Here is a 25,557-nt window from a genome sequence, read left to right as displayed (position 1 = left end):
AAAATCGAGCGCAAAAGTTACGTGTTGAAAAACGTCATATTATACAGTGACACACAGTACTTTAATGCAGAGTGGCTTTTGGCTATTTTCTAACGTTGAAATATTTCTCTCTGTGTGTTTTTTGTCTTCTTTTCATTGTTTACATCTAGTTGAAGTTGCGCTGAATGGAAAGACGGAAAGAGAGCGCATGCGCCAACAACACCTGGTTGCGCGTGACGCCCACCAGAGAAAAGCTCCTTTGTGGTTCTCGTGAGGAAATGAGATTACAAAACTACTGTGCACGCCCGCGAGCTCAGTTGTGGAGCTTCCACGTATTACTTTGAAGTCCGCCTCCGTCCGTCCGGCCAGGAAGATTAGAGTACAACTTTTAGACATCGCCTTTTCTTGCTCCCGCAGGTGAGCGCCGCTCCTTTTTTTCGTCCCACCCGAAAAGAGTAGGGAAAAGTCATGGACTACGTCCGAGAGTTAAGAACAAGCTAGCGCCGTTCGGTTGGGGAACGAGACGGAAAGAAGATTTAGTATTAGCCTGGCGAGATAAAGAGACAGGATGGGGATGGACCTCAGCACTCTCCGGACCCTCATCAGCAGATATGTAAGTTCAGTAGTATAACTCATTTCACTATTAGCGTTTGTGCGCGCACATGAAAATGTTATTTTCCAAAACTCACCCGTATTAAGTTGGTCAGATATGAATTTGTTGTTTGCTTCACCCATGTCTTGGTTTTCAGTTGGTTTTGTTTTCCCATCTCATTTTAATGCGGTCACGAGAAATGAATGATCCAGCTTTGGTTCAGAGTCATCGGAGTAGTCTCTGTTCGTAATTGGAAAAAGTGATATATTAAATTAGATGTTAAACAAAGATTGTCACTGTTTGTAATCAAACTCATCCTAGCTCCGCCAGGCACGACCAAGCACTCACGATGAATGGATTTCCACAATTCCAATTCAATAGAAGCAATGTAAACAAACCCGTATCAGATGGCTGCCACCTAACCCAAATATAGTATAAAAATTGTGACTAATCACCTCAGAACTAAGCAAGTGGTAGTGATGCACCAAATGTGAAAAAAAACTGGTCTGCATTGAGTCATGTTGGAACTTGCACAGAGGAACAGAGCACCAGAAAATGCAGGTTGTCATGCTCAATCAAGTCATACTACTATACTACTACTAAAACTCCATACAGCAGCACTTCCCTAACGCTCAAGTTTCACAGAGAGCAAATACACTCTTTGGGAATTGTGCAGTACACTTTTCAGATTTTGTACAGTAATTCATTTAATTTAAAAAAAAAAGCCATTCTTGGACATCTTGCCTAATTTATTATGCGACATCTCCCATTTGAGGAAGACTACAAATGCAACAGTCACATGAATTATGTAATCCTCTTGTTTCTCCCCTGCTCGTCAAATCGATGGGCTGCAGTGAAGCCACCATCTTCTCTGTCTCCTGCATTAGGCTCCACACTAATGTGTGAGAGTCAGAGATCTCAGATGAGGCTTAGGTCTGGCCTCCCAACTGTTGCTAATGGACAATAAAATGTAATTCTGGCTGGACGGGGGCTGAAATGGAGCTGCGTAGTAGAACGCACACTGAGACACGGAATTTGACTGATAGGTTGTGGGATGCTGATGAGGTCTGCTGCTGTAATTGATCTGGATAACAGCTCAAGACAAATGGCTCAGGGCTAAATTGATTGGTTGCCAGAGCATGCACAGCCAGTGCGGAATATTTAAGATTAGAGAAAGGCCCATTTATCTCTTTGTCAATACTGGGCTTTCATGAAAATGTATAAGTCAATACATGGTAGACAGCAAGGTAATGCTACGTGGCTGATTATTAGGAGCTCTTAAGGATTGAGCTAATTTGTCAGGCTAGTTTGTAATTCTGTTTTTCTTCCACATAAGCGCATGGGAAATGGAGTCTAGAATTCAATTTGTATGGTGAATACCACTTTCAAACTCACTGCTTGGTGGTTAAGGTGCAACATTTACTCCAATCGGGCCATCTCTTATACAGTAAAATCAAAAGGGCACAAGATGATTATGTAAGAACACTTCCCAAGTGTTAAATGCACTGTAATCTCTGTGTCTGTGCAGACAGACAATGAAATGTGACATGAATGAACTCACTCGTGGACCAGTCGTGCCATTCTCATCCCCTCATTTATCCGATCAAACTCCACAATAGTTTTGACAACACCCTTTAAATGCAGAATCTACTGTATCAAAGGCCTGCTAATAATCTTAGCATTCCTGATTTAATTTTGTGAATATTCATCAGGCTTAAACAATTACGGCTCATTCTATTTCAATCTAAAATGTAAAATACTTTCCAGGTAAAGTGTCTCTCAGTGAGGCAGCCTGAAAAAAAAAAAAAAATTAGATTACCTGTTTCATTCCCACAATCTGTAAATTTGCCATGTTTACACAGAATAGCGTAGGAGTGTGTGGAAAGTCATAAATGCCACACCTGCGCCATCGTACCTGTGCATCTGCAGCCAAGCAGCATTCCTCTGCGCCTGTCTAATTGTGATTCCTGGACAGAAAACTCATTCTTATCCTTCTGTGTTGGGATTAAAGGGTTACTCTTGTTCACTAGTTTCTCAGGCTAAATCAGGTGGATAAATCGGAGCCAATCACTGGCCTTCTGCTGCTTGTGTTCCACCGGTTGCACTTGGATGTTGACGTAAAGGTTTCAACATGAAATGCTTCTAGAGAAGCAGTGATATATTTGTTCCCGTGTTACAGTGATGTCATGCACACGCAGACAAGTAATGGAGTTGCAGCTACATGAGGTGGAGGCCAGCGCCTCACATGCACTTCTTGGCGCAGTCCGCTTGTCAATAATTCATAAGCGGACAGGATGATAGTACTCGTAGTCTTCTATTCTTTTATGGGAGCTGTGTGTGTGTGTATGTGCGCAGCAGGCCTCTCTATTTGGCCACAAGCCACATAAAGAGCAGGTAGATGTCCAGTTACTGAACCTTCATAGTCAATACCAGGCAGTTTCCATGTTAAGAATTATGTTGAACTTTTTAATTTTCATTCTGACTATTTTATTCAGTCTGTCCCATGTTAAAATTGTATGTATAATGGTTCCAGGAAGTAGCAGCAGGTTTATTCTAATTATTTAACACCCACCAGCAGGGTTAACCTATTTACCAGAGGGATTTAAAAGTACTCCCTAAGCTTGTCTTCGAGCTGTTCCACTTCTTGTCGGCCCATTGGGTTTAGTTTGAGGCTATTAAAGCACAGTCTAACCTCCGTTGTTGACGGTGGTATCTGCTTGCCTTGTGTGTGGAGTGAGTGACGTCACTTAGACCAGTTAAAAAATGACAGTACGCTGGGCTCTTTAGTGAAGTTAACCACCGTGAAGGGCTCATCATGATGAAGCAAAAGAAAACTTGGACACCTTTGTAAAAGTTTGTCTTACACATGAAAAGTATTCATAAAACTGTGGAATACTACTACTTTATGAACACGTTTTTTATCCTCATAGGCCATTATAAATTGTTCCAGGTGAATAGACAAACAATTCCTAAAAGAGCATTACAATTATTATTTTTTTACATTTCCTACATTTATAGTTTACAACACCCTCTCTTATAATTGTATCAGAGTAAGATAACTTTTCTAACATATACATGATAGTCTAGATTTCAGAAATCTCTATGTTTCTGCGGAACATAATTTAAATGAGTTAAATGGAAAGCACATGAAACAGTGACACTAGTATTTAAGTGCTTGTTTTCAGCCATCAATTTCTATGGTTTACTAACTTCAGCAACACTGTTGGCCCACTTGGTGCTTCCGTTGTTGTGTCATTTATTATTTCTTCATGCATCTAAGGCAGGGTTGGGCAAACTTTTCGGCTCGGGGACCACATTGACTTTAAAAATTTGACAGGCGGGCCGGGTCAGCACAAGATAAGATGCATATAAAAACTGCATCCGTTAACAGTACATATGAAACATAAACAGAAAAAAAGGACTAAAGTATGAACATACTCATCACTCATCTGGGATTTATGGGGTGCTTTCTTGGTTTTCATCAGACTAAAGGTCTGTTCACACACATATGTAGAGCCAAATAACACCAGAATCCTCTGTGCCATCTTCTGGATGTTTGGAAATTTGGCTGCACTTAATGAAGCATAAAACTCAGAGACTTTCAGGGAGTTGAACTTGTCACATTGGAGCTCAATCAGTTCTAACTGCAACTCCTGTGGAACCCTTTCCTGGTCTTGTGAGAAAGGAAATGACACAAGCTGTCAATTTTTCCAAAATCACAAAATCGACGGCAGAATTGCTCATGCAGGTCATCCAATGATTTCCTGTATTTTGACCGCAAAAAATAATAATAATAATAAAAATTAAAAATTAAAATAAAAAATGTAATAATTTGGACAACGTCGGCGGGCCGGATTAAAAGGCCTAACGGGCCGTATATGGCCCGCGGGCCGTAGTTTGCCCATGTCTGATCGAAGGCATGGGTGCTCAATAAATCGATCGCCGAAGTACTAATGGTAGATCACGTGACAGTAAGAATTTATCCAGTCTGTTGGTTTCCACTGGGCCTGAACAATGTCTTGTTTGTACCACGACATTGCGATGCACGCATACACAATACTCACATTGCAGGACATGTGATACTTTTATTTCATTCTTTTTTTAAACGCATGTGCCTTTTTCAATTAGCATATCAGGTTCTCTTCCAAACTTCTTATGTGTGGAGCCGACAGCCTTATCTAACATAAACATATATTCATGCTCTGAAGTAAAGTTCAAGAAGGTACCTTTGAAATAGAGTAGTATTTATGTAATATGTATTGTTTTCCATTTCTTTATCTCAAGTGGTAAAGCATGCCTGAATACTGACCTGCCTTGTGCCACTCATATGCTTTCAATTCAGGGCCCCTATGCGACTGAGTTTTACACTCCCTTTTTTAACGCATGAGACACCTGCAGTAAATATCCCCCAACTCATTACTGTAAGGTTAGGTTTCGTGTACAGTAATGGCTGGGAGGTGGAATTCCGGTAAAGGTCTTGTATCAGCACCCTTGCTGTTATATTCAAACACATTTCAGCCCGTAGAACAAGGGGGAAAGGATGATTAGCCCAGGGTTAATAAAACGTGGTCTTGTCCATTTAACATTCAGAGATGTTTGAACTTGGCTTGTCACATTACCATTGCTCTCTGTAACCTTAATGTTCTCCCTGACACTGGGAGTAATAGCGGCGCAAGTCACTGGAACAAAGCTTTCCCAGTTCGAGTCCGTGACGGTAAATAAAGGTCCGGTGATAATATACGACCCATCTTCCCAAGCGCTGACTGTGCACCCGACTGATACCCTGACGCTCATAGATATGTTTGCTTAAAAGCTTTCTCACTAAGTATCATGCTGACCTTGGACAGATCTAGTAACTCGGTGAATGGATGCAGTTGTGCACCTAAGTGACCCCGTAGTTGAACAACGTGCACACAAATCAGAATTGATTGTTGTGTAATATATAGTAGTAATTGATCTATGCTGGCAGTCAACATGAAGATAAGGCATGTGACCCTTATTGACCTCTGACATAACTCACCAACTCCTTTCTATACTTTGGGGTGCATTCATTGTCATTGGACAGCATTTTCTACAATTTTGACCCAACAAAGTAGACATTTTGCATATAGCAACAATAGAAATTTGCCTCTAGGTGTAGTGAAAATTGACCACATGGTGCCAGACGATAGTATCATTAAAAAAAATCTAATGTAGTGTTACTCAGCGTAAATCTATATTATTGTTTAACGGCATTAGATAAGGTATTTAAACATGAATAAATAAACAGTGCATTAATTTTTTATTTTAATCTCTACAAAGAATGTAGCCACTGCTGAATTTGCAAATCTGTGTTACTTTATCATATCCAAAGATCTTCGCTTCTACTTTATACTCATCAGTTCTTGTGTGGCTAGACCCTGAGCTTCCTCGTTAATTTTAATTTTAAATTGCTGAAACAATGTTCTGAAGAGCTCGAGAGTTATACTATCCATCTCCATCGTGACACTCAGCCCAGGTCATGTGTCTTAGCAGCTCTAGCTAGCCTTGTGATGGCCACATGATGCCATGTTGTTCTTGCGCCCTTTTGATATTCCTAGTCAACTTCACACTTGGCAATTTTCATCCAGCCCGACATTCATTCAAAAGATTCAAGGATGTTGTAAATTGAGATTTATACCCTCACACTACAAGACACAGTTAGGTTAGAATCTTCGCCTCGCAGTTCAGATGTTGTGGTTTCAAATCCGGGCTCTTCCCCTCCTGCACGGAATGTTTATTTAAGATAAAATTGTCCTTGGATCGCCATTAGTTTTCCGATTGTGCACTGCGTTTGAGTTGCAACAATTCAAGGATGCACAACGCTTCTCAACCAAGGTCATTGCGGATAGGCTCCAGTGCACCTGCAACCCGAGAGAGTAGAGCAGAAAATGAGATCACACTTACTTTATTTCCATGTTAATTTGCACAGTAAAGAAAGGTTAGTTGTGACTTTTTATACCCACAGTATTATGGTCAGTGTTTTGAAGAAGAAGAAAAAAATCACTCATTCTTTTAGTTTTGTTTGTTTGTTTCGTCTGGTTGATTTGTGTTTGTTTTGTGTGGTGGCGATAACTGACAATACGATGTAATGGAGACCATTACGCTAGTCTCTCTACAGGACAAACAAACATTAGGGATGAGTGAGAAGCGCTCCCACTAATGTGCAGGCCATTGTAAAGTGGTGAAACATACACATTGGTGGGAAATAAAAAGTAAAAAGCATTTTGCCTCATTTTTCAAGGCCCCTGCGAGACACGTAGAAGCTATTGAATTACGTACAGCTTGAAAAGAAAGTTCATGTAACACATGCACCATACCAACAATTAATGGCCTCCTTGACCTTAGCAAAATAAACCACCCAGATTCCCTAAATGTATATGATTAAACCAAAACCTGCTTTCTCTTTCTTTGTTAAAACATGCATGTCGCTCTGGTTGTGAATGGTTTCAAGGTCTTTCAAGATCTATTCCACCAAGACCTTAATAGAGAAATTTAATTTGTGGATCATGTGACAGTCAGGAGTTCCTTTCCTCTCGTTGAGCACAATGAACCCAAGAATGAGCTCTGTGCAGTGTTTCCTTGATCCCCCTGACATGCAAAGAATGACTCTGCATATCCTCAGGAAATTTCTTACAGTGGTTTTGTCCAGTTCAGAGACAATTGTAGCAATATTATATGCAATGGTTACACAACAAAGTTGCGTGTTCTTAGGACAACATGAGAAAAATCAGGATTTTTTTTACAAGGATGTTAGGGTTATTAGTCTTGCATTATTATATATTTGCTTGCAATGGAGAAAGTGCTTCGCTTACTACATCTAAAATGCCTGCTTGCAACGAGGTAAATGCTTTGCTCCTTAATTAGACTAAACAAAAGGGAAGCCGAATCCACTTGGACTGCTGGAATGTGGAGAAGATCCTTTGGCTGCACATGACCTTCATTTGTTTTGACTATTTGACGTCTCACTTTTGTTTCCCACCCCTCCCTTGAGAGTTGAGACTAGACATTGTAACTAGGGTCCTTAAAGTTAATAAACAAGAAAAAGAAGCGTTTGACACCAGAACGAACCGGGTATTAGATCTGAACGGTTCGATTTCTCCTTGCAAGAAAAATCAAGAAGATTGTCTTTTCTCTTTATTTGTGCGTGCATTTGGGAATGCTTATTGGTGAACCTATCAAAGGACAAAAACCACAAAATAAACAATGCATCTAGTATATTAAAAACTGAACATAAAACATGCTGATAGCAATAATTTAACATTGAGCTAAAACACAATACATTTTCTAGTATTTATGTAATCTAATATACCAAACCGATTTATTTCAAATTTGTCTTTACAAGATCAGCAAGCTAAGATTCTTTTTCCTCTCGTGATTAGTTGGTTAGTCACAATCTAGCTATACGTCTTTAGCAATCTGTACAATAGTATAAAGATGATCAATCATCACAATCAGTATGGGAGAATGATGACGCATGACGAAAACAGGCTGTCACATATTGCCTCGGGAATGCTGATTCTTAAAGGTCACCTGCCCTGACTATTTCCTGTGATGCATAAAATCCCTAACACTGCTGCTTTTTAAGAGAGCCATAGGCTTCAAATAGAGAGAAAAAAGTAGCAAATTATAGCCTGAAATGTATGGTACATTTGGAAGATGCTTTTGGGCCGTTTAAGATTATTGTAAGAAACAACAATACTGCATACAAATGACTGAAAATTAAGCTTGGATTTTTAATAAGCCAATAATGTAGAATCCTTCTACCTTAAACGTTTCTCAAGCAAATCCACTTAGCTAAGTCTCAGATAGACATTGATTCCTTGTTTTGCTCTAAAATCAGATCATTCACTAAGATTTCATTTAAGTGATCTGATGTGGGGCTTTGCCAAGCTTCTTTGCCCAATGCAAAACAAACCAACACAGACACTGCTGGAACAACGGTTTCATTCTGGTGTGAGATGTTTGTGTGTTTGGGTGCGGTTGTATCGCAGAGGCAGATATCCGTCATTTGCCTTTGTTGACTTGTCTCTGTCGCAGCCTGTTGGTAAGACAGATAAAGAGATCAAAGACAGTGGCGACCATAGCTCAGCCTCAATAGATGCTTAGAAACAATGCTCATCTGTTTCTGTGATTCAACAGCTCCGTGTGCTATCTTTACCTTCCAGATTTTAAGCCCTTCTTGTACACCACTGAGCCCACAGTGTTGACAAACTACGAGAACCAACATATTGGGACACCTGACGGGAAGTGAAAATGTGTGGCTCAACCAGAATGCAATGCTTCCGATCTTTTGTAATATTTTGTACAAAATTTCACACGTTTGTACTTTCAGTTATCTTCACCAGCATTTGAATCCTCTGTGCTCACTTATGTTTGACACGAGAGGTCAGCTTGTTCACAATCTCTTTTTAAGTTAATTCCAAAGTATTTTATGGGGTTATCGCTGGAAGTACTCCAGAATCAGATGTACCCTTTTTGGCCTTATTTTATATTCTGAGTTTGTCATAGAAAAACAGAAAAGAGCCTTTCCCAAATTTACCCAGAACTTTTTCCATGTCTACATTTTCAGAGATGTTTAAAACCTTTCCTTTTTAATACGATGTTGCTCAACAGTGTTGGAAGGTTTTGTGTTAGGACCATGTCAGAGTTTTTAGGAAGCCTGTCCTGGCTTTTATTGGTAGCTCCATGTTCTACTTGCTCTGCTGCCTCTTAAAGATTTGAGGAAACTGAATTGTAAAGAACAATAGGAGGGGCGGAGCTTGGAAGCTGAATTGTGAAGAACAATCGCAGGGGCGGAGCTTGTTTGCTCATCTAAACATATATAACATGAGAGGCAACCCAGTCAGGATGTTTGCATTTGTGTGTTTAACCCACTGTGCGCCACTGATTGAGATAGACCGTTAAAAAAATCTGACATTCTCCATCATCCATTTATCCTCCCATTCTGACCACAAAAGCTTCCCCTCAAACTATAAATAAACTTTTGAAAGCCACAATGTCCTGAAACATGAAACTCCACTCGAAGAGATTACCAGGGTTCAGAATAGCCAAATGTCTCCAGTTACAGCTAAATGCTGAAGATCCCTGCTCACGTTGGCAGTCTTCATGGTATAATCAGAGTTTTATTTTGTAAGGGTGACATCTGATTAGATTAAACATGGACAGGCTTTACTGCAAAAAGCTTGAAAGCCAATTTCAATCGATAGAAGCCTTTTTCACTGAGTCGGGAGATGAAAAGGACACGTAGGCCAAAGATGGCAGTAGAATTGGACAATAAATAGAATCCACAGCAGGTTACACTCGTGTGAGTATCTTTAGATATCACAAATGGAGTGTGCAAACACAGGCCTTAAGGGAGTTAACTTGCCAGTTCTGGCAAAACAAATTCTTTAGTCGCTACTTTTCAGCACTATCAAATTGAAACATAGAATTGTTTCAAACTCTTTCATTAATGGACCTATCAGATATGGGTTTGTATGAGTAATGTGCCAGGGCAAGGAGACAGATTTGTTTCTTAATTTTCTACTGGCGTGATAAAAAAAAGTAATAACTGAAAGTCAGTCGCAGGTCAAAAACAACAAGTAATTACTGAAAGTCAGTTGCAAGATACATAGAGAAAAACAACCTTTCACACCTACTAGGAGTGTATTTGTTGAACTTAACTGGCATATTGCTAGAAAGTGGATGGAGGCCAGAGTAACCATAGAAAAGGCCATTTACTTATTTAGTGTGCCCAACATGTTTTACTTTCGCCCCTAAAACCTCAGCTAAGAGGCTAATTTGCTTCTATTAAAAATAAAATAAAAAAAGTCTTGTGAGGTCAACATCGATTTTGATTGTAGTGGGACAAAACCGGACCAATCTAGACGACAATGTACTCACTCTTTCCTCTGTATTTACAATATTTACAGGCAAAATGCTAGTTAATTGTCACTGCCGTTACCTTGAGTAAATTATTTTAAAATTGTACTCAACTCCTCAGTGATAAGGATGGAGAGATGGCACTAATTTACCTGTTAGATTCATGCCAAAATACCTTGCAGAATTGGAAATACAACCGCTTACGCATTCTGCTTTCGTGTTCTGTCACACAAAAGTGTGTTCGATGTGCACAAATGTGTGTTTCTGGTAGTATTTACAATCATGATCTTAATTGTGTCTGTGTCTGATTAGTTGGGAATAATAGAAGTAACGTTAAAATGGCGTGTAAGCTCAAGTCAAGTCCGTATAACACTCTGGAGAAAACCTTGCCAGCAAATAGGTCGAAGGAAGCACAGAAAAGCAAGTTAACACAAAAGATAATTGGGAATTCATAACGAAAACACACTTTCATGCAGATAAAACACATCCTTGTGCATACAGAATGTGAACTTCACTTCAAACACGTTTTACATACGCAGTGTTATGAATAACACACAAGGAATTGTGGATAATGATGTACATATTCTAGTTTGTGTGAAACATTTGACTTGCATGTTCTATGTTGAAGAACAGCATTAGCGTGCCTCATCCGGAACACTGTAAACTCTTTTAGTCCTTTAGTTCTCAGTACGTACAATGTATGCCAGTGTCATTGTGGCAATAATGAGACAAAAGCTGTGTGAGCAATATTCTAACTAGTAATGTTGTGATGGCCAGAGAATGAGTACATTCAAAAAAGACAAAGAGAAGCAAAATATGGAATAAATGGCATTTCCATTTGTTTTCCATTTAAGCTGTGTATTTTCTGAGTGATTTCACCGTCTTCTTGCCATTCGGAAGCACACATAACTCTGTGTATCCGTAGAAACAAAAACTGCTGTTCATTGAGGATACCAAATAAGTCACCCATTATACTATTTGTTAGAAATGTCACACTGTCTAGTGTCACATGACCTGCTGCTGTTGAAATTGAAAATGACCTTTAACATTGTATTTAAATGCAATGTAAAGCCTTTAGGATTTACAGTATGGAAAATTTTCTTATAGTGTGTTGGTGAGGAAAATTGGGTTGACAGCCGGACAGTATACATTGGACACAAAGAGCCTCCTCCAGGCGCAGAAGCCTTCATACAACAAAGATTCCAAGACAACCGGATAGTGTCTTCCAAGGTCAGTCAGAGCACACACGTGAAGGCCAGTCTCACAGAGGGCCTGAATTATTTAGTTTCCTAATAGTGGCTGCTTAATCAAACAAATTGATGAAATAAATTGAAGTAATCTAAACACAAAACGGAGTCGTTGGCTGTATGTTTGCACTGTTAGCACCACTCGCTTAACTGAAACTGAATCCAAACATGCAATATGTTGTTTCAATTTCACCCGACGCTAAATTCAGGACAGCTAAGTTTAAAAAAAAAAAAAAAAGGCTACTCGACATATTACTCAATCAGACTCATAGACTTTATAGCTGTGCTGGCACACCTGTTTAAACTCCCAGACTAAGAGTGCGAGGTCACATTTATAATTGAAAGAATTTACACTGAAAACAGAAACCCAATGTTTAACCCTTATTTGTCCCGCATGTATGAACCGATTTATTTTTCGTTCCCAGTACACATTTTGGAACTTCGTCCCCAAGAATCTGTTTGAGCAGTTCAGGAGAGTTGCCAACTTCTACTTCCTCATCATATTTCTAGTTCAGGTAAAACTCAACAATTAGGATATCTGTATACAGTATATTATAGGTTTAATTACGCTGATTTTTTTTCAATCCTAACATGGTACAGTTATGAACAATAATACCCGCATCAGACTTGGAATGCCACCGTGATTTTCTTGGTGTGATGATGCCAGCTGTGTGAGTGTGTTATATTATCAGTTAGATAAACAGAGCAGCAAAAATGTAACCATGTAAAGCAATGATAACAGTCAAGGTCAAATCCACCATTTGCTGTTTTTTCTTCTTGGCATTTGGCTGCAGTTACTTGAAAACTTCTGTGTTCTTTCTTACCCTCCCCATCTAAACATGGTAAATGGAGAGTAATACTTGTATAGTGCCCTCAATCTAAACATTTTTACCTGGTTTAAAGTGCTTTACATTAGCACCTGTTCATACATCAATGCTGCTGCTGCTGCTATGAAAAGGGCCGCCAACCTATTGGGGGCAAATTTGAGTTCAGTGCCTTGCCCAAGAGCAATTCAACAGTGGGCAGTCATATGATGGAATTAAACCGCTGACCCTTCGGTCTCAGTACAACTCCAGCTACCATCTGTGCCACGGCCACTCTGTTAGAAATGATTAAACCAGATTCCAAACCAGTTTAGTACGCAGCGGTTCCAAGAGGTTGCAAAATGCTAAATTGTCTAAAATGTCTTTTCCTGTCTGTATTCTCACCCTCTTGCTACTGTGACAATGAAATTTCCCGAATACGGGATGAATAAAGTTATCTAATCTAATCTAATATAAAATCAGGAATTGATACATGTCAGCGATTTTAATACTTTGTTATGCCATCATTGTTTTCCTGTTTCAAAGCTGGAAAATGACTCAACTGTGTGTCTCTTCAGTTGATCATTGACACGCCCACCAGCCCAGTCACCAGCGGACTGCCGCTCTTCTTCGTCATCACCGTAACGGCAATTAAACAGGTGAGAGATAAAGATCTGATTTGGTGACGCATTCTTTGTTGCCGTCAACCATGGAACGCTCTTGTGGTTCTCCAGGGTTATGAGGACTGGTTGAGACACAAAGCTGACGACGCTGTAAACCATTGCCCTGTCCAAGTGCTGCAGGATGGCAAAGTGATCCGCAAACAGAGTCGCAAGCTGCGGGTGGGTTTGTACACGTCAGTTTGTCCAGATAATTGCTTCTTAGTAAAACAAAACCTCACCATGAATGAATGTGTGTGCTGAGTTTTAGGGCATTAATGCACATTTCAAATGCCAGATTCTGTTGCTAACTTGCACTTTAATCCATTTGACGGTATCAGGTGGGAGACATAGTCTTTGTGAAAGAAGACCAATCATTCCCCTGTGATCTCGTCCTGTTATCCTCTTCCCGGGATGATGGCACCTGCTTTGTCACCACAGCCAGTCTGGATGGGGAGAGCAGTCACAAGGTGTTTGAATATGTATTACTATGCCTGACAAATATTTGACACAGCTCGCCTGTCTCATGTCAGAGTTTTCTCGTCTCAAGATGGTTCTGTTTTTCATACATTTCTAGACGTACTATGCAGTGCAGGACACCAAAGCGTACAATGCAGAGAAGGAGGTGGACTCAATCCACGCTACTATTGAATGTGAACAACCACAGCCAGACCTGTACAAGTCAGTGAAACCTGAAACACAAGAGCTATGTGAACTCTACGCAGAATACATTTTCATAATGTTTCCATCTGTTTTCCTTTTGTTTTTTTTGGAATAGGTTTGTTGGTCGTATTAACGTTTACATGAGCAATGAGCCAGTGGCGAGGTAATACCACTTGTCATACAGGGTAGATTGGTGTGTGTTTTGAATATTATAACCGTTGTAAAATGACACTGTTTGTAGAATGTGTGTTTCTTCATTAAAGTTTCGATGCGCCGGAAAATATATTGACCTTATTGCCGTTCACAGGCCTTTAGGTTCAGAAAATCTGCTTCTTAGAGGAGCCACGCTGAAGAACACAGAGTACATTTATGGTAAAATAGGATCATATTAGCAATGTTGTTGCATAGGAGAAGATTCTAATGAAGCTTAACATTCTGTTGCTATGATCCTGCAGCAGTTGCCATCTACACTGGGATGGAAACAAAGATGGCTCTCAACTACCAAACCAAGTCTCAAAAACGCTCTGCAGTAGAAAAGTAAGCTTTTCCATTCTTTACTTTCACATCAATCTTAAATCTTTTGAATAACTAAGCCTACTACGGAAATCTTTTGAAAGTGAACATTAATTCCTCAAACCTTTGCATGCTCATTAGTAGGATGTTTTAGATTGCTGTCAACCATCCGTTCATCGATTTTTATGTAATGGTTATACCTCAGCTGTTTTTTTTTGAGGATTTTTGCAGATTATTTCTTGCACCACTTGGTCTTTCTTAACTTCTTTTGAATTGGCAGGTCAATGAATGCTTATTTGGTGGTCTACCTATGCATTCTCATCAGCAAAGCCTTTATCAACACGGTGCTAAAATATGCGTGGCAGTCTGATCCTATCAGAGATGAGCCTTGGTATGACCAGAGAACTGAGACGGAGAGGGAGAGGCATATTGTGAGTCTGTTGTTAATTCCAGCATCTTAGACTGAGATGTTTTGGTATTTTTTGTTTACTAAAGGTTTTATCTTGTTGAACCTCTCACAGTTTCTTCTTGCCTCCACAGCTGATCAGGGCCTTCACAGACTTCCTGGCCTTTATGGTTCTCTTTAACTACATAATCCCCGTTTCCATGTACGTCACTGTGGAGATGCAGAAGTTCCTGGGCTCCTATTTCATTATGTGGGATGACGAGATGTTCGACCCGGAGCTCGGCGAGAGAGCAGTGGTCAACACATCGGACCTCAATGAGGAGCTGGGACAGGTTCCCTAATTGTCTTCCCATCGTCCAAATATTGTGATCCTTAGGCTTAGATCTTTGTTCTTCTCTCAAGGTGGAGTATGTGTTCACTGACAAAACCGGGACACTTACAGAAAATAACATGGAATTCATTGAGTGCTGTGTGGATGGACATGTTTATGTAGCCCAGGCTATCTGTAATGGACAAGTAATAACACAATACTTTTGCTTTTTTTTCACCAAAGGATTGTGAAATAAATTCCAACATTCATTGAGGTCTTTATTATTATTTTTTTAAATACCCTCTCATTTTTTCATGCTTGTAGGTGATGCCAGGGGCAGATACTATGGACATGATAGATACATCACCAGGTCCTGATGCCAGGGTGGGTGAGACCGTGTAGCTCATTGAATGTTGTTTTTATGTGCATTACTCGACCGCAAATTTTGTTGGCGCTTAATATAACAGGAGCATGAGCAGCTCTTTTTCCGCGCACTGTGTTTATGCCACACCGTGCAAGTGAAAGAGGAGGAGACGGTGGACGGCATCAAACAAGGCATCCATCAAGGCAAATCCACTTCCTTCTACATCTCGTCATCTCCGGATGAAGTAGCACTAGTGGAAGGCATGAAGAGGTGCTTAACACAAACATGTACACATTTACTGCCTCAAATCTTGTGGAAAGACTGCTTTTGTACTTTCTTTTTTGGCTGAAGGCTTGGTTTCACGTACCTCAGACTCAAAGACAGTCACATGGAGATCTTGAACAGAGAGGAGGAGATTGAGAGGTTATTGAACCGCTTTGAAACGGTTTTGATGCGTCAATACTCCTGTGGCTTTTAAATACTGTACACTTTTGCTTTTTCCTCCAATCAGGTTTGAACTCTTGGAAGTTCTGACTTTTGACTCCGTCCGACGAAGGATGAGCGTCATTGTCAGGGCGAGCACCGGTAATATGAATATTCTGTTTAGTTTTTACCTCCATATTTCTTCATATTTATTCACTCGTGTGAAGGGGAGCTGTACCTTTTCTGCAAAGGAGCAGACTCATCCATCTTCCCAAGGGTCATATCAGGCAAGGTGGATCAAGTCAAAGCTCGAGTGGAGCACAATGCAGTAGTGAGGGCACACACTCATACACATCCAAAGACATATTGCACTGGTTTTCTCTTGTCCATTCATCATTCCTCATTGAATCTCTTTCCAGGAGGGGCTTAGGACACTCTGTGTAGCATATCGACCTCTGAGTCCAGCGCAGTATCAGGAGATGTGCCTGCTGTTAAGTGGAGCCAAGTTGGCATTGCAGGACAGAGACAGGCGGCTGGCAGACGCTTACGACATGATTGAGAAAGACCTCATCTTGCTGGGAGCCACAGCTGTGGAAGACAGGTAGATGATCCCGATGTTCGATCATTTCTAATTTACTGGTTTCAATTCAGTGTCGAAGATCTCATTCATCGCAGAATTTTTTCTTTGGAGTTTGCAAATTCATTCCATTCTGCGGCTAGTTTTCTGGGTTATCTAGAAGCAGTTTTGTCGGCCATTCCAGATTTGTAAGACACTTTAACCTTCAAAGTTTAAATAATCTACATATTAAAATGCATGCAGTTTCCCAGTAAATTCACTGGTATTGAGACCAAATATTTTTTTAAGTGCTTAAAAGGTTGGAAACATTAAATACCACCTTTCCGTAAGATGAGCTAACCGTACTTTTTGATAGTTTATTTCCATTCTGAGGAATGCCAAATGCCCCTCAATTCTGGAATGACTTTTGTGCTGTCCAAAGGGAGCCATTGAGAAAACATCTGCCGAGAAGCTCGCTGTTTGGCCACAATTAAGACTACACACCAATTGCTGATTTTTTTCTTCTGTCCTTTTTTTGGACTTAACCATTACAGACTACAAGAAAAAGCGGCAGACACCATCGAGTCTCTGCACAAGGCTGGCATGAAAGTGTGGGTGCTGACTGGCGACAAGATGGAGACAGCAGCCGCCACTTGCTACGCCAGCAAACTTTTCCATCGTAACACGCAAATCCTGGAGCTTACCACCAAGCGGACAGAGGAGCAGAGCCTTCACGATGTTCTTTTCGATCTGAGCAGAACCGTCCTCAGACAGCACGGTGGCATGAGCAGAGACATTTCCGGGTTTGTTTGCATGTTTTAAAAGATTTCTTTGGCTATTTTTAATATTTCAGCTGCACCTCATAGTTAATCAGTTTTTTTATTATCAGTTCTGCCACACACGTAGTGTAAGTGTGCTCTCGTGGGTCTGTGCAGTTTATCTAGTGAGTATGTAGACTATGGCCTCATCATCGACGGAGCCACCCTCTCAACAGTGATGAAACCAAGCCAGGAGGACTCCAACACAGGGAACTACAAAGAGATTTTCTTAGAGATCTGTCGCAACTGCAGTGCTGTACTCTGCTGTCGAATGGCTCCTCTTCAGAAAGCGCAGGTACAAGAGCAACCACCTTCTATGAATTTGGGGATTGCGTGCTTTGACCTGGAAGATCAAAGATGACTGTTTTTCATTCACACACCTTTCTAGATTGTGAAGCTCATCAAGACCTCCAAGGAGCATCCAATCACACTTGCCATTGGAGATGGGGCCAATGATGTCAGCATGATCCTTGAAGCCCATGTTGGCATAGGTTCACTCTTTTTTAAAAAAATTTTTTAACACTAATAAGGATTTAAAACTGAAAACCTGCTGAATTGACCACATTTCTGGGCTTATCGCTCAGGCATCTTGGGTAAAGAGGGACGTCAGGCAGTAAGGAACAGCGACTACGCTATCCCGAAATTCAAACACCTTAAGAAGATTCTGCTCGTCCATGGACACTATTACTACATACGCATTTCTGAACTTGTACAGTACTTCTTTTACAAGGTGCAGTCATCGTACAGTAAATTTTCTCCCACGCAAACTTCAACGTGCTGACCGTGTTTATGCTTATCTTCCTCCAGAATGTTTGTTTCATCTTTCCGCAGTTCTTGTACCAGTTCTTCTGTGGTTTCTCGCAACAGGTAGAGACGAGTGAACAAACAGCCACAAAGAGAGGGCAAAAAAAATTAAATATCTCTGTCCTCTTTGTCAGCCACTCTATGATACAGCTTACTTGACTCTCTACAACATTAGCTTCACTTCGCTGCCCATTCTGCTCTACAGTCTCATTGAGCAGCACATCAACATGGATATTCTGAAGAAGGACCCGTGTCTGTACAGGTTGGTGCTGATAATAGTTGACTTATTGCTTTCTTTTCAAAGCAAATTATAGCATACATGATTGCACAATAAAAGGGTTTCAGTATTTTGCATATAATGTATATACAGACACTCCTCAACTTACGAACGCAATTGGTTCCGAGCGATTGTTCATAAGTTGAATTTGTTTGTAAGTTGATTTAGTGCTATATTTTGTATTATAATTTATGTTTAAGGCCTATATAAGTATATTGAAGGTTTATATAAGTGCATTTGTATGTTTAAGGCTTGTATAAGTAACACGCATTGGTTTGTACTGAAAAAAAAAACATTTAATAAAATGGAGAGAATATGTACAGTACTGTAGAGAGAGAGATAGATTTATGTATTAGAAACTGGCCAAAAGAAGCGACCTAATGACGATTGCACAGTTTTCTTCTTTTTTTCATCATAAATGATGCAGTAGCACTGTATGGCATCATTCAATTGATTTGCAAACTTTGTGCAACGTTCAATATTTGGGTCCTGCTGCTCGATCTTTCTGTTTATAAATGGTACTGAATGTGCAACGCTCACCACTTTCTGACGCGCATCAAGCTTCGTTATTATTGCCACTCGTTTCAAATGAAATGGCTTGCCTCTTCCTTGCAACTCCCTCAATAGAAGCCTTTAGCTTTTTACCAACCATATTCAATATTGGATGCATGAGATATTTAATGATACAAATGAAAAAGGTTCTTTGCACACTGGAGATACATTCACGCACTTCCGCATTGCAACGAAGAAGGTAGATGCTGGGTGAGCTGAGCTCTCACAGCGCCAGGCGTCGGTATTAGCGGCGGAAAGAAGTACTACTCCGAAAAAGACGCGAAATACAAAATTGGACTTGCGAACATTTTTGGACTTAAACACAATTTGCAGACATGTTCGTATGTACCGTTGTTTGTAAGTTGAATGTTCGTAAGTAGGGGAGCGTCTGTACTAGGGGTGCCCAAATTACAGCCAGTTTATTGGCGGGTCGCTGCCTGTTTTTTATTGGCCCACAGCAAATGAGGAAAAATGTATTGAATATGGCTTTCGAAACATGTTTAAATTCAGTCTGGATTCTATTGCACTGATCAAATTTAACACTAGTTAGAGCTAATCTACTAAATAGTTCCTGTCCATTAGCTCATAGGGTGAAAACATGGTAGTACATTGACATCATCTCAGTTTTAGTATTTTGTTTTGCATTGATTAGACTATATAAAATTATCTAATGTAAGAAGTTTTTATTTTATTTACTTAATTTCTACCGCTGGGAATTTTACTCTTTGTTCTGCACTTTGTGAGAGTAGTGTAGTAAATAGAAATATTTTTCAACATCCTAATACTTTTGGGTTATCTTCTTGATCGTAGCTCTCAACTCATTTATCGCTTTCGACAGTTTTGGACATCAATACTGGCATTGAGTTTTGTTGTGTTAATACTTAAAAATAAATAGATTGTTTTTTTTCTTAGCATCTTTCTTTATCTTGACCTCCACAGAGACATTGCCAAGAACTCATTACTGCGGTGGCCCATCTTTATATACTGGACTCTCTTGGGTGTATATGATGCCATTGTGATGTTTTTTGGCGCTTACTTCCTGTTTGACAACACCACGTTCACCAGCAACGGACAGGTAGCCCCAATGTGTTTACATTCTATTTTAGGTAACTTATCAAAACAAGGTATTGGGAAGTAATATAGTCATGAAACCGACCAAAAACAGCTTCATCTTGTTGTGTAACTAGTTTAATTGTTTCTTGCCACCCAGTGTTGAAGTGCAAATCAATTATAATGTCAGACGGGTGTTCGATATCAGAGCATTTAGACAGTGTGCTCAAATGTCACCATCATCCGTCTGTCTCCTTTCATTCTTGGCCAGCGTTACAGTCCTAAAAATTTGTCTGCTCCTTTATTCTTTTTCTTTGCTGTAGTTTATCTGTTTTTTTCTTCTGTCGCCGGACAGATGTTAAGTTACAGTTTTCTTTTACTGGCTTTGGTTTTCCTCTCCTCTTACCTTTATGTTGCTTTTTCTTTATGCTTCTCTTTTCTTCCTCCCAGCTAATGACAAGCAACACACAGATGGTAAGCCTGCCCACGTCTCACTGTCACACCTTCAAGATTTCCCCGTTCGATTCCATCCCACTACCTTCTTGGGGAAAAACTTTTTCCAATCACCCAACCACCTCATGCTCTTTCTTGTTGCTTGTAGTCACACTAACTATAGGCTAATAACGTAGCCACCCCTGCTCTTATTCCGAATGTCCCGTTGAAAATCTGTGTGATGAATAGAAGAACACCTAGAAGTGTACTTGGATATTTTTACTATCTGTGCCAATGTGAACATGGAGTTGTTTCCATTCTTAGAAGTGAACGAGTGGATATGTGAATCTGTTTACTTTGTTATGTACTTTTTGTTGATGTACTTAGAAGTGACGTGTTTGAAAGGTTACTTGGCACCTTGTGAGTTTGCTGTTTCTTTTCTTTTCTAAGCACTTAAGGCCATTAGGTGATTTGAACTTGATTAGGGAATTGGAGTTGATTCAACCTACAAGCAGGTTTTTATCTTATTATGTGCAGAACAAAACAATAATGATATGCTGGGGTCACCATTATTAATTCATCATTGCATATTTAACTATCCAACATTGTGTCAACTTGACTACTGCGTACTTAAGTGTCATTTTTTTACATCAACCACCCAACCCTCCACTTCATGTCGCTGTTGCTGTTAACCATCTGTTTGATTGATTGACTCTGGGATTTTTTTCTCTAATTACACAATGTATAGGTTAAAGAATTTGCTTGGATATGTCACCGTAAAAACAGTTTTGCTAAATTATGGTAACTGATTTGCTGCCATTGATGGCCGTAGACGTCCAATACATTGGCAGTGAATGATCAAGCTCCCACGCCATTGGGGGTGATGGACATTCAATCCATTTAAACTGGGAGGGTTGATAGTGGCCGTCCGCATTCAAATTTGTACGATTGGACGTCAATCACCTTCAAAGGCAGCCAATGACTCAACTATCTTACCAAAGACATTCCAATGCCTCACCCTGTTAAAAAAAGATCTAAAAACACATCTTTGTCACTTAACAAGTTAAAAAATGTAAATGTTTTGTATAATTGGAAAGGGAAATAGAACAACTTTTTTTCTCTCTCTCTGTAGATGTTTGGAAACTGGACCTTTGGGACACTGGTCTTTACAGTGCTGGTCTTCACAGTTACATTCAAGGTACATCTTATACGCAATGCAAATGCACATACCCATCCGCTCACACGCTTTATTACCATGACTTGTCTGCCTTTAGTTGGCCCTCGATACTCACTACTGGACATGGATCAACCACTTTGTCATATGGGGCTCACTGATCTTCTTTGTGGTGTTCTCTCTGCTATGGGGAGGAATCATCTGGTACGCTTGACATGTTTTTCCTTTCCCGTTTTGTTCTGTATCGATGAGCTGTTCTCTCTCTGGTCAACTACTCAGCCCACATGTTTTGTATACACTGCAGGCCCTTTCTCAACTACCAGAGGATGTACTATGTGTTCATGCAGATGTTGTCCAGTGGTCCAGCCTGGCTCAGCATAGTATTGTTGATTACAACCAGTCTGCTCCCAGATGTGCTTAAGAAAGTCATTTGGAGGGCTCTGTGGCCCACTACAACTGAACGAATACAGGTGAGCTTTCCTATGGCTTTCTTCGATCTTAACGGGTGACCGACCCCTTTTGCAACACTCACCAGATTTACCTCCAGCATTATGGATTTCATTTAAAGCTTGGTAAGACTGTGATAGTGTTGTTCCTAATTGGTGACTATGGGTCAGCAGACGTACGCAGGACTCCGCTACGTTCCTGCTTTTGTGGATGTAAGTCAGCCAACCTCTTGGCGTGCCTGTCCTTATTCTATTGCTTTATTTCAGAACGGTGGAATTGAAGTAGTGTTTGCACTCAGGTACCACTGCAATCTGGAACTGTAAAGCAATGATTTGAAATTGTTTTCCTAATTTCATCTGAATCGTTTCAGCTTTTCCTTTTGCAACTGCAGGCTTTAGTAGGCAGGAAGCATCTTGAGTTGGATCTGCTATCAGAACTGATCATCTTCCTAGACTTTTAGATAGTATCTAGTGATCTGGGACAGTTTCTAAGACTGTTATGTAAACTTTTTGTAGCTATCATTTCAATTACTCTACATCTTTTGATTGATCTTTTGTGTTTTAACCTTCTACCTCTCCCTCCTTCTCCTTCTCCTCACTGTCCTCTGACCTCCTGGTTGCTTTCTTGCCCTGCGATTCCGCTCCCCCCGGCAGATGAAACGTCAGTGCCTTGCCTCTCAGCCTTCCACCATCTTTATGCTGTCTCAGACCTCCAGCAGAATCAGTTTTTAACCCTGCCCTAAGAGGTGACCCGTCCGCTGCTTTCCCTTTTAGGCCGCTTACCTTCCTCTTACCTGCCTCGAATTCCTTTTGATGTGCTCATGCATGAAACTCACGTCACGTCTGGATTACCTTTTATAAAGACAAATTGTTTGTGTTTGTGTGTCTGTGTTTGTATGCGTATATTCGTGTATGCAGCATGTGACGGATAATAGCGCTTACGAGGAGGCCGAAGCCTGCTTGAGTTCTGACTCCTTGCTAGGTGGGCTCGCTGTCACGGAAGCTTGAAGGGCTTCAGCATGGTAAAGCTTATCTCGCGTGCGCACGTGCGTGCGTGCGTACGTCCGTACGTCCGTGTGTTTTTGTTGGTTGAATAAAGGTGATCGCTCTGCCTCAATGAAACATGGATCTGATTATTTGGTGGTTGTGCATGTGTCTGGACTCTCTGGGTGATTTGTTTGGATCTCTAGAGCCCCCTGGTGACCAAGTGCATTCTCTTAACCAAAACTTCTGTGGGGCATTTGCATGATTTGGGTTTTTTTTATGTGGAAACGGTCAAACATCCCAGTTGAGCAATCGGAGTAAAAACATCAGGTGTTACCAGTAAACACAAAACAATCTTTAAAACTGTGAACCCAACTGGGATGTTTGTGTTGCTTCTCCGTAGCCTCTCATAATTCCATTGTTTTTCTCGCCCGTGATTTTCACACAGGAAGCTGATAAACTGTACAAGGGTCAGCTTTCCGAGTTTACCCCCCTGTCATCCATCCATGCCACTGCCTTGGGTGGCGCCCAACCCTCTGGCACCTACAGGAACACGCCTAACTCTACAAGGTCTGAACCCCTTACCAAGAAAGCCATGTTAACACGCTGGCATAGACCACCGGACTACTGTACCTTTACGCCGCTGCTGGGATTCACTGATGTCAATCACACCCACAGTAGGGCGGGGCCAGGGACCTCAGTCTAATTTATTAATTGTCCAAAAAAAACTGTTATTAAGCAGAACTAATGGAATACTGCTCTAACCGACTAGAATCTTCAAAGATGAGCTACGCAATATTAATTTGGGGATGTCGCTGAGGTGGAGTACCCGAATGGCAGGTAGTGACTGTCAAAACAACACAAAGCCTTGTGGGTTAGCGATGAAGAAGACAACATTCCGATAAGGGCTCAGCATCGCAGCTCAACATTATTATTGGAATCATGCGCACTGGCCCTTTATTTTTCAAGTGCAATTGGACTTTTAAGATGTGCTCCTCACTGTCAATGTCCTCTGTGTCTTCATAGGACTAACTGGTCATGCCTGCGGGCAAACACATTGTCCCGAAACACTTCATAGGACACACTGCAACAGTGTAAGAAAGATGTCTCAAGAGGGCCTACGGGTTTACATCCGGCACTTGTAGGCTTCTCCGTGTACCTAGTCTTGCTAGCGTCTAGCACAGACCTGGGCAATCCGGTCTTCGAGGGCCGCTGTGGGTACAGGTTTTTGTTCCAACCAATCCAACACAAACAATTTAAACAATTAGATTTCTGCTGAAACAAGAAGCACCTGACACCTGATTGTATATCTAACATACCAGATTGGTGGAAAGGTTTCCTCTTATGAGTTGGAACGAAAACCTGCAACCACTGCAACCCTTTGTGAAATTAATTGCCCACCCCTGGTCTAGCATATAGACAAAACTACTGTGCATACTGTCCTTTCCCTGTGTACCGTAGCTATTGTAGCATGTTTGCCGCCAGCGCTTCACCAGTCCCCCCTTTAGTCTTTACTTTTGAAGAGAATATTCTGCTAGCAGTTGTAGTTGTGTGACAGTGTGCCCGCTGTCTCGTCGCCTTCACGTTGTGTTGTGTATACGTCATTGTTCATATTTACCTGCTGGTTTGCGAAAGAGTATTTTTCCATACAGGAAAATGTAAACCTCGAGTCGCGAATCTCCTCATGTATTCCATCGTCACGTGCCACTTTCAACTGCCTGGTCTCCTGTCTTCTTTCTTTCTGTTTCCCGCGCACTATCTTTCCAGTTGTTGTCACTGTGGCAAATGACGCTGGCGACGTCATGGAGCCCGCGTGACCAGCGCCGTCACTTTTTCCGCTCCTCGCCATCGCCTGTTGTTGGCACTCCAGTACGTGACTAGAAGAAGTAGAAAAAAGTGTTAGTGTCTTTTTGTCATCTCTGAACCAAAGCCTTGTTGATGCTTCAGATCTTTGTAGCTGCTTCCTATTAGGTGCCTTGTGCTAGTTGATATCTCTGCAATGCAGAGTGCGTGTATGGGAGCAGGCGAATGTACACATATCTATCTGTAAACAGCACTGGAAAAGGATCAAAGATCAAGATGTTGGACCATTGCTGTATGATTTCATTATTTGTATGTTGTTGTTTATTTTTTAAAAATGTTTTATACACTGGACCTGTGGGAGGACTTATTTAAATGCAGTCGACCAATGTTACAAACTAACTTTATTTTTAACATGTACGTATTCTTTACATGAACATCAGTATCTGGACTTGTGTTGCTGTTAGTTTATGGCAGTAATTTTTCAACATTTGTTCTTATTTTCATCACGTTACTCTTGTTAGGATGTGATCATTTGATTATTTTACGATCTGGCGACAGTATTGGACACCAATAAACTGGATTTGGATGAACATAACTGACTACGAGCGTGTGCGAGCATGTTTTAGAATGATCTTGGTTTAGCAAGTATGTTAGAAACACACATGGAATTTGCTGTAGCTTTAAAAGGTTCAGAAAAATGCCTGTAGTCTCAATTCTGGACTCTGCAGAAAATTGTCCTCATTTGAGGATTAAGGCTTCCAAAGTCGTTTAGCTAGAACGACTCAAATAGCCCATAACGCAAAGAAATAATAAATCACAC

General features: G+C 40.7%; 1 protein-coding gene across 24 annotated transcripts; it reads left to right on the top strand.

The window, feature by feature from the left end:
- Positions 1-215: 215 nt before the first annotated feature.
- atp11a (ATPase phospholipid transporting 11A) lies at positions 216-25,336 on the top strand. 24 transcript variants are annotated; one of them, XR_013300190.1, is made up of 34 exons: positions 216-592; positions 11,561-11,683; positions 12,126-12,215; positions 13,082-13,162; positions 13,238-13,345; positions 13,504-13,632; positions 13,740-13,843; positions 13,941-13,988; positions 14,133-14,197; positions 14,281-14,362; positions 14,619-14,769; positions 14,879-15,076; positions 15,147-15,260; positions 15,379-15,438; positions 15,522-15,688; positions 15,770-15,841; positions 15,930-16,003; positions 16,069-16,172; positions 16,261-16,442; positions 16,952-17,200; positions 17,333-17,510; positions 17,604-17,706; positions 17,800-17,945; positions 18,023-18,082; positions 18,154-18,281; positions 19,788-19,923; positions 20,349-20,372; positions 21,463-21,528; positions 21,605-21,708; positions 21,809-21,974; positions 22,040-22,163; positions 22,605-22,696; positions 23,383-23,504; positions 23,961-23,977. XR_013300190.1 is itself a non-coding variant. In XM_077599910.1 (33 exons), the coding sequence occupies exons 1-32, from the start codon at positions 548-550 to the stop codon at positions 22,956-22,958; spliced, it is 3,486 nt and encodes a 1,161-aa protein (XP_077456036.1). In that variant the 5' UTR covers positions 216-547; the 3' UTR covers positions 22,959-22,972; positions 23,383-23,531. The 24 variants fall into 24 exon arrangements, 18 of the variants coding, with proteins under 18 accessions (XP_077456036.1, XP_077456055.1, XP_077455983.1 ...); XR_013300198.1 differs by lacking the exon at positions 23,961-23,977 and adding an exon at positions 22,869-22,972 and having other exon boundaries at positions 22,125-22,163; positions 23,383-23,418; XR_013300192.1 differs by lacking the exon at positions 23,961-23,977 and adding an exon at positions 22,869-22,972 and having other exon boundaries at positions 23,383-23,418.
- The last annotated feature ends 221 nt before the right edge of the window (positions 25,337-25,557 follow it).

The sequence above is a fragment of the Stigmatopora argus genome, chromosome 1 (genome assembly GCF_051989625.1).
Source record: "Stigmatopora argus isolate UIUO_Sarg chromosome 1, RoL_Sarg_1.0, whole genome shotgun sequence".
NCBI lineage: Eukaryota > Metazoa > Chordata > Actinopteri > Syngnathiformes > Syngnathidae > Stigmatopora > Stigmatopora argus.
Note: the sequence above shows the minus strand (reverse complement) of the source record. Positions and strands in the feature narration are given on the sequence as shown.

Bases quoted from the DNA above. Each gene is read 5' to 3' on its own strand.
- atp11a (XM_077599822.1), top strand. From the start codon at position 548: ATGGGGATGGACCTCAGCACTCTCCGGACCCTCATCAGCAGATAT. The intron at 11,684-12,125 runs GTCAGTCAGAGC...TTTCGTTCCCAG, and splicing joins ACCGGATAGTGTCTTCCAAG to TACACATTTTGGAACTTCGT. The intron at 13,163-13,237 runs GTGAGAGATAAA...GTGGTTCTCCAG, and splicing joins CCGTAACGGCAATTAAACAG to GGTTATGAGGACTGGTTGAG.